This window comes from Chanos chanos, chromosome 7 (assembly GCF_902362185.1).
Source record: "Chanos chanos chromosome 7, fChaCha1.1, whole genome shotgun sequence".
In the NCBI taxonomy this organism is placed as follows: domain Eukaryota; kingdom Metazoa; phylum Chordata; class Actinopteri; order Gonorynchiformes; family Chanidae; genus Chanos; species Chanos chanos.
This window is the reverse complement of record NC_044501.1, coordinates 34,090,907-34,100,489: the sequence shown is the minus strand read 5'-3', so window position 1 is coordinate 34,100,489 and position 9,583 is coordinate 34,090,907. Positions and strand designations below refer to the sequence as shown.

The following is a 9,583-nucleotide window of genomic DNA, read 5'->3' as shown; positions in this document are numbered from 1 at the left end:
AACAGGAAAGTTTCTATGGTTACTATGGAAATTCCACTGTAAATGACTTCATACTTTATTATTTTAATGAAATATGACTTAAGCTCTGTTCTGGGTGTCCTACAACACCCACCGAAGGATAATAATAATAAAAAGACAGAAACTGTCCTTTTATATCAAAATATATATTTTTTAAAAATCACTAAAAATCTCTACATTCACAGCTAAATCGTTTTATTTGGTGAAGTAGTTATTGTAACCTTTGGACAGCATGAAGAGGCGCCACACGGACAGCTGAAACGTAGGCTGGGAAAACTTAGTGTAAATTTGAATCTGTATCCAAACGCTGGTTCATTGGCTCCAGTGTGAAACACTTCATCTGGTTGTTTCAATTAAACTGGAAGGCCTTACCTAAAAATCAGTACTTGTATTATCAAATCCAAAACTCCAACGGACCAACATTCCAATTGGGTAAATACTTTTCCATTTAAAAAGGTGAACTTGTTCACTCTTTTTCCTCCCTTGAACAATTACAGAACAAGAAGATTGTGACAGAGTGCATCTGAGCTTATGTCTTCACCACAGCAGCCAGTGGAAAACTACTACATTTCACAGGTTGTGTTTAGAGATGGTCTGATGATTAAACAAAAAAAAAAAAGTTGGACAGCTAACTGCCTAGGCTATATTTTGAGGGCACGGTTGAACTGTAAAAGCAGACTAACTCAACAAACGTTATAAACCAGGAACATGTCAGAAATAATGTTCTAAAATGGTTCTCTTTGCCTGATTTGGATCATGTGTTCTTGTCAAAGCAGGTCAGCATGCAGTTAAAACAGGACAGGAACTGAACCCAAACTCCAAGCAAGACAGAAATTCGCAAGAAGTCCCCCCTGTCAGGAATAGAAGCTTAGTCCGGTAATCAGCCGCAACAATTTCAGACAGAAGTGTTTTAAGCCAAAAGGAAAGTAAAAAAAAAAAAAAAATTAGAGAGAATAAGACACAAAAGTGAATCATCAAGAACTCTGATGAACTCTGTTGATAAAATGCATCTGTGTTTTGCATTAGCTAGACCAAGACTTGGTGATTCAATCTGTTAAAATGTCTGAAAAACGTTCAAGTGTTTGAAGTGAAGGAGTTGCAGACGTGGTCTCATTAACTCTGAGGAGTTTCATTTTTGTTCGGTCTGATGCGGAACTGCTTGTAGTCATTTTTCCTCAGAAACGGGCTACCACTGACTTGGGTAACTGCCTAAGAAAGATGACATGGCTAGTGCAAGAGATGTCTTGGGTCACTGGGTTACAAAGCAAATTATATGACTAGACATTTCCAGGCATACCCTTGTAAAACTTGCATTCATCAAGTCTGAATAAGCCATGAATTGTATTATCTGTGTTACCTGTATCCTTGTAGTACTTTTGGCCTTTGTCTCTGTTCAAAGGAACAGTTTCAGGTATAACGATTTTGCCATTGTCATATTGATGCTACGTTGGACGTTAGAACCAGGGAGGTTTTCATTTGTTTTCATCTTAAGCCCGCAGGTCCTGTAATTCTGTGGGATATTTCGTTTCCAAACACCAGAATGAACCAAAATTGGGAGCTCAAAACTGATACCTTTGCAGAATCAGAGTTTATGGCAAAAAAAAACAAAAAACTCCAAACTTTTCACTTTTGATTTGATTGGCTCTTACAAAAGTAGATTCTGTGGCATAATCCAAACCACTTCAACCATGTTATTAAACCATTGTAGTCTAAGGGTGTGTCTAGGTCCCAGAGTCATGGGTCTACGTTGTCTGAAACAGCACTGTTGGGACGTTTCTTTTGATTTTCATAATAGTATGGTCCAGTGTCGCATTACATTATTGTTGTGTCGTGTCTGTGATGTATGAAATGGTGCAATTTTAATGAAGAGATATTGCTGGATGTTTATACGGACATAAATCTAAATCTAAATCTGTGTATTTTCAGTGCCCAACAATGATCTACGACCCAGAGGAGGAAAACATCCTAAAGTTTTCCACAAAGGCAGAAACCAATCAGGAAACGGGCCTCTTGGTTTTATTCTAAGATGACAAGTTCCTGTCTCCAAAAATATCAAAAACATACTGACCGCTTATCCAGATTCTATAACTGAAGCAAGCCTAGACTACTGCTTGTACTCTAGGAGAGATTGGGTTACAAGGTACCCTTCCTCAGGCCTGTATTCTACCATACATGTATTACCCCTTGATGATTTCTGATCATGGTGGTTAAGAAAATAACACCAGACCAGAGACTGTGTTACAATATACAATACCGATTGCGAGGGGGAAAAAAACTGAATTCATACCCTGACAAGATTTTATATCATAAAAAAATTATTCACAGAGCACGTCTTAGTCTGGAATACCCACCTTTGAGTAGTGGTAACGGTGTGAGCTCCACCTGGGAGCTCTGATAGCGAAACTGCGAGGAGCTATGCGACCGTCGTTGCCTGGCTCGACGCATCGAACGACGTGGGAAACCGTCCACCTTCTCCGCGCTTGGAACCGAGAAGCCCGTAGTTGGAGAAGATGGGCTTGACGGAGGTAGCTTGGTAGGGGTCTCCATTGCTGCAGAGGTTGTGGTGACTGATTGTTGTAAACTGAGCAATTCAAGGGGTGGTGGGTTGTTCTTTCTTTCTTTTTTTAATATTGAGTAAATAGGACAGTAACAATAGGTAATTCTTGGAAACGAGATAAAAGAACTGTGTTCACCAGTGACCAAGTGATACGAAAAACTGAAGTCCAGATATGGCTAGTGAATATGGTAGGCTAGTGGGTAGCTCAATGAGAGAACCAGTACCGCGCTGGATGTTCAATTTGACGCGCCTCTCCTTACTGCCTTAGTAAACCCAAAAGAAAACGGGGTTAGGATATAAAAAAAACACGCATCTCACAGATAATGACAAACATAGAAATCTATATCTCCATGCAGAGATATGGGGGTGCACATGTATCGCTACTATAATGAAAGGTCTGCCGTATTGGCGTCATCAGTAAGTCATCGGCCTAAATTTGGTCTTTATTTAAATATTTATGAACGTATAAATCGGGAACATAAGTACAGAATTGTCTTTTTTAAAAAAAATCAGACGCGACTGTTTTTTTTTTCTGGCGTGCTTACATCCACCCCCGTAATATTATTCCATGTTGGAAAATCGAAGAATTAATAAAAAAATCGGCAAATCTCTCGTCCACACGGGGAAAAAAACACATCACTTATAAATTAAATGCTATCGTCATATCACCAGTTCCGAGTCTTTTCTCCCTTGTCGCGGCAGTCCTCCGATGTACGGGTCTCTTTATTCTGCAATCGGTTTTGCCGCTGCCGTCTGAGGAGCCTAAACATCCGCGCAGGGCGGGGATGGCAGGCTCAAGCTTACCGACATGTGCGGATCATCAAAGCAGCCCCTGCAACAGTGTCACCCCGCGTTTTCCCCTTATTTTCCGGGTACCCCCAAAATCAGAAACGGAGAGGCTCCAGCAATGTCAGAAAAACAAGGGCGGAAAGGCTCCTCTTCGTCGCCTCATATGCTGCCCCTCTATGCCTGATATATTTAATAGCTGCTTTCCCTCTATTCACGGCGGTCGTTGTCTTGGGTGCGCTCAGGTGGTGCAAGGAGATATAGTCTGTAGCCTACACTGCGGATGACGCTTGCCTCGCTGTTATTTATTTATTTAGTTATTTACACTTAAGCTTGTGAGACGCTTTGATATTTAGCTTTCGGTCTTCCTACTCCGGTCCAGTTGCTTTAAGTCAATTTATTCTATCTTTCATCAGAGCCTATGCTCATATCTCTACGTTCGTCGTTCTCTCTCTCTCTCTCTCTCTCTCTCTCACTCTCTCTCCTACCCGTCCTCTTCCCGCACCCCTTCTCTCCCTCCCTGGCTGGTTGGTGACACAGTCTTTCGTTAGAAGCGGTGCGTTGGGACTGTCGCTGGGTTCCATGCACAGAAAACTATTGTTCTTGCGTATCCTAGCTTGTTCGTGCTGTGGCCCCTTCCCGCGTACAAATATGCACGTCCTTTTTCTATAGCTCCTTATTGCTGCATAATTGTGTGTCCTCAGAGGATTCTACCTCGCCAGCTCGTGTCATAATGCTGACCGGGTCTGTTCACCTTTCGTTCACCTAATCTGTTTTAGGCTAGACATTTGCTGACCGTTAACGGACAGTCACACATCGCATCCTATCATATCTGGAATTTTAAATCGTTAATGTGAAGGAATCATCCTTAACGTAACATAACACTAATTATTCTGTGTGAATATGGGCGTCAGAAAAAGAAACATCAGCAAGTGGCAACGATTTTCTCGATTCATTTGGTCATTTTAATGTTTTGCTACGCTTGAGACATACAGTAGAACTGCAGTGTTTGGTCTGCGAGAGTTATCTCATTCAAATATACATTTCTAACATGGAGTGAGCTAATATTTGACGTCATACTACATTCACAGCTTATGCCAAAGTATTAAGGCAATTAAAACTTTCTGTATTCAAAATATGCCACCCTATTGTTACAAATTCATTTACTCCACCACGATAGACCATTAGTAGAAGTGAGAATTTCACGTTATGCAATAGCCTATTTCTTGAACCGAGACGGCGCAGTCGAATCGGTAACCACTAGGCGGCGACTGTTAGCATACATGGCTGGAAGGCTTACCAGCAGTCATAAAATGGTATAGCGTCTGGTCAGACAGCCATAATTAATACATGCAAAATGAAAAAAATGTGCTAGTATGTAAGGATGAAAATCAAAAATATATTATTGGAAGTTACAACAAAATACTCTACAATTAAACAGTATACAAAATAAGTTCAAAATGAATGCCCACAGATGAATTCATCAAACAGTAAAGAAGTCTTTAGCAGCAAGTCTTTTGTGGAACCCCTATTAAACCTGTCGCACAAAACAGGCCATAGTCCAGTCTGAAAGATTCCCAAAGCACCACTGTATCTTAGAGTTGTCAAAAAAAAAATCATGGCCACCATTTTGTTTCAAAATGGTAGACCAGTTGCATCACCCTCTTACTTAGTCCCAAGGGAACAAATCTGACCCGTCCAGAAATTCGGATAGAGAAAATCCCATGAGAGGGTCATGTGAGGGGACAGACACAGAGGGGAGGTGCAGAAAAGGGTTGGGAGAGCAGGCTGGTGTCGCGTTTGAGGTAGAACTGAGAGTGGAAGTTGTAACTGCTGTACGTGGAGGAACGGCCGGTGCATGTTGGTGAAGCATTAAGCAGTGAGGTTCATGATGCTTTAAAGCTGTGGTGTAGCGTTGTATCTCACTCCTCAACTCCGCTATCTCCTTTTCAAAGGCGGCGTTCGAGTGCTCTAAAGCCTGAAGTTCCTGCATGAGGTGAGAATAATAGGTATATGTCATTTCTGTTAGCAAGTTTCATAGTAGACAAAGAATCATGAATGAGAAGGTAGTTTGAACACAAACTCAAAGTGTCCCTAATCTCATATATATATATATATATATATATATATATACACTACATAAATTGGCATTTCAATGCTGAGGGATGATGAAATAACTAATTATAATTATCAACAAGGATAATAAAAGGGTGTTCTCTTCACTCTTTCATCCCTTAAGGGCTTGTGTGGTCAAGTCACCGTAAATTAATCTGCTGTTAAAACACTAGTTTCAGATTGTTATATTTAGCACTTGCCAGTGCACTCTTTTTAACTTTGTCATGTAAACATAAAAGTTAATATTTGATTTTTGGCGCACACGCACACACACACTCACACACACACACACACACACACACTGGCCTTCAGGACACAAGGTCACCCTTCACAGGCATCCATTTGACACTATCATTTTGGAATAATAGTAAAAAAAAAAAAAAGCAATAGGCAACCAATCTTCATAAACCCCTAAAGCACTTTCTTTTAAAAATGTGAAATGTGATTGTTCTCTTGTGCTAATCCACAGACGTTGTGAGAGAAACAGAATGAAGTGAAAGTGACGAATGAAAGAACAGATTAGAAAAGAGAAAGTGAAAGCAAAATGAGACAGTGAAATCAAAGGTTAATGGCAGTTCTTCAACCTCAGAGAAGGTCAGATAACAACTAGTTTGACTATAATAATAATAAATTCATTAAAATTCCAAGTAATATGAATGGAGTATTTTACTGGATCAGATAATGTAATAGATAATATGTTGCCACTGTGATAAGTCAGAGAGCTGTGTCCCAATCCATCTATGCTTGATTTTTTTTTCTTTTCTTTTCCATTCATTTCATTTTCTTTTTTGGCTTATGGCTTTTCAACCCTCTTTATTGTGGAGTACAGTCTATACATTGGTTATCCCACGTGAAGAGCTGATATAACAGGGTATCTGAACTCTGGTTACTTATTTACTGCTGTTCTTTGAATAGACAGTATTTCCCATAAATGCTACCGAGGACTCACAAATTGTGCAATATCTTCCTAACGCACACACACACACACTAGTACCATTAATTAGTGCATACCAACAATCCCCTTTTACACGCCCATTCTGTAAGTTACAAGCCCACATCAGTAGGCGTGAAATTTTGCACATACTCATGTACTTAAAAGTTGCATTTGTAAATTTATAACACACACACACACGCGCACACACACACACACACACACACTTTCATTCTCATGTAAGCAAGAAAAATGTGTCTTCCACTCTCAATTCATACATGAAAAAAGTCTCAGTCACTCCCTTACACCAGCTTAAGTGTTAAAAAATTAGAGAATTTTAAAAAAGACAACGAGAGAGACAGTGAGAAAGACAGAGAAAATGAAAAGAGCACAGGTGAACAGATCATAGGTAAAAAAAATATTTTGACCTAAATATATAAAGAAGAAATTGCTAATTCACCTCATGTAGCAAGTCTGCTTTCTCTGTTTGTTTTTTACGACTTTTGCGAGCAGCATCTCTGTTCTTCTCTCTACGTTTGAATTGCCTTTCTGAGGTGGAATCATCTCCGACCTGTGTACAAATGGATAAAAACAGAAATCAGGACTATTGAAAACTTCCTAATTAAATTTGATTATTCATTCAACCAAAAATCTCAGTAAAATAGCCTATACCAGTCTGTAGGGAAAATTAGGTAGATAAATATTTTATATTAAAATCACTTGATGGTGAGAAAAATCAATAATATTACTTGTAACGATCAAGATGTTAAATTACCCAATCTGGTGAACTCTGAGATTCGTCTCCAGAAAAAGTCGTTAGTCTTGCTTCTGAATGTGTGTCCATACATGCGACCGGCATTTCGATGAATCTGTGCGCGTGTCCTGCTTCATTCAATCATTACTTCTCATACATGTGTCACTGTTCAGTTCCACTTTTCGTATATGCAAACTGTTTACGGTAGTACACAACAAAACTTGTCACAAACGCAAACTCAGTTTTAACTGAAAAATCAGTCAGTCCAGCACGGTAGGTCTGGTGACTGTTGTCAGTGAGCTGTTGTTGTTGCTGTTCAGTGAGCTCCGTTAGGCGCGTGTGAAGTTAAAGTGAGACAGACCCGCTCTGATATTGCAGAAGTGTTGCTCAACCCCATTTATAACCTTGGTGAATTGCAGAGGCGTTTAGAATGCACTTTCGGTTTCAGATTATTTTAAACGGCTGTCCTGCGGAGCAAACGGAAGTCAAGGAGTATTGCCAAGAGGGCTTGTCCTGTGTTTACAGCGACACTTCCCGTCATCGAGAATCTGTAATTCAATCTTTAACCTTACTCTGGAAATTCCTGACAGGAAGTCAAATAGACAAACTGGAATTTCGAGGCAGAGCAAATCCTGGGACCACAATCAGTGATCTGTACATAATGGTCTCCACACTTCAGGTCGTCCTAGACCAAACATGAAATATACTTTGACGACGGACTTATCGATTGCATCATTATTATTGCATCATTATTTCGTGTAGATCTTAACTGTGTATCATGTGTAATCACCTGTAATACGTTTTTTTTCTTACGTATTCATACAACTTTTAACAACACTTAGAAAAACAAAATGTGAAGCTTGGAAGTTTGAACTGAAATTACAACAGCAAATTCGCATACTATTTCCCGCATTTAAAAGTAAAGAACAGTAAAAGTGAAGAATGGGCATTACTCAGATTTCATATTCTGACCGTAACTATAGTTAGTTGTTAGTATACTGCCCCAAACAACTAAGAAAGACAATCAAACAGTATTTTACACTGATACGTCCTATATTAGCTAATCGTTTGGAGGTGGTTTATAACTCGACTACAAACGGTGTTGTCATAATTTTATATTATAAAGAATAGAAGACCGACCACTCGTCATATTGCCGGCAGTCTCATGAATCAGTTTGTGGCAGTGACCCTTTGTGGTTCCCAAACATTTGGCAAATGTTATTCAGAATGGATCAGAATGGATCCAGACTTCAGCATGGTTCAACTGTGACAAGGAAAGGGGAAGCAGATGCGCGATTATAAATCAAATTCAACGTCTCCAAGCGCTCTGTGTTCAAAGACGGCTTCATCGTAAGTTTGCCGACCGGATAACATGCTTGACTGGGTGTTTTAGAACACAAAGATTTATAGATATCGAGACTTTTGTGTTAATTCCCTGGTGGAAAGGTGTACTTTTACAAAAGAAATAGTGGAATCATAGGATTCAATGGGACTCATACTGAAGTGTTTAATTCGCAGCTGAAAGGGACTTTACACAGGCATTCCATATTAAGTTCAATGGTTTCGAGAATTGAATAGAATAGAATAGAATAGAATTGAATAGAATAGATAACATTTTGTCTGTGACAAGAGCCATGGAATTTTGTTTGGTACATGAAGGCTAAAAAGAGAACTGTTTTTGATAATGACATGTCAATACCACGATAGAGCCTCCGAAAGCTGTAACCATATGGATTGCCGTTTTATGTTGAAGTTTCTGCGTTAAGAAGAATCATTGTACAGTTCTCTCCTATATATACTGTGTGTTTTCCCGGAAAAATATCTTAGATTCCAGAATTGCTCTCTGATATTTCAGATGTAGGTCTTCTTCAAACCGAATTATCAATACATATGTAACGTGATAGATTAGAATCAGCATTTTAATTTGTGAGTTTTTAAAAGAGCAGGAGAGAGTGGATTTCGACTTTCGATTTTTAAAGACATCAAAAGTTCGATGTCCAAACTGCGGATCACAGAAACAGCTGTGTTATTTTATGTATTCGGAATAACAATGTCAAGAATCAAGCGACAAAGGCAAATTAGGGAAAAAAAACCTTTTCAGCAGAGAGGGAAAGTGGATGACTAGTAGACCTACATGAAACTGACAATTTAGGAACAAATTAGTTTCAAGCATCGCTTTTGTTTTGTAAAGGGAGACTGCTTGAGTGGACAGAATTTACGCTAGAAGTTTTATGGTTTTATGAGTCATTACCCAGTTATTTCTCCTGCAGTTGAAAGTGTTTGTGTTTCAAGAGGAGCATGAGTAGAAAGAAACAAAGTTTACAACGACCAGTAACTGTTCTCGACTATAAAACATGTTGGCGTTGGTGCTACTGCTTTAATAGCCATCTCTTGTACAGTCAGTGGCCCTACTTTAGAACAA

At 39.3% G+C, this 9,583-nt stretch overlaps 1 protein-coding gene across 1 annotated transcript in view; it reads right to left on the bottom strand.

Moving 5' to 3' along the window:
- The window catches only part of ppp2r5b (protein phosphatase 2, regulatory subunit B', beta), a 20,554-nt gene extending 17,989 nt beyond the window's left edge, over positions 1 to 2,565 (bottom strand). Inside the window, exon 1 of the mRNA XM_030779753.1 lies at positions 2,370 to 2,565. Within this exon, the coding sequence (XP_030635613.1) occupies positions 2,370 to 2,565 (196 nt within the window). The remainder of the gene's footprint in view (positions 1 to 2,369) is intronic.
- Positions 2,566 to 9,583: the final 7,018 nt, after the last annotated feature.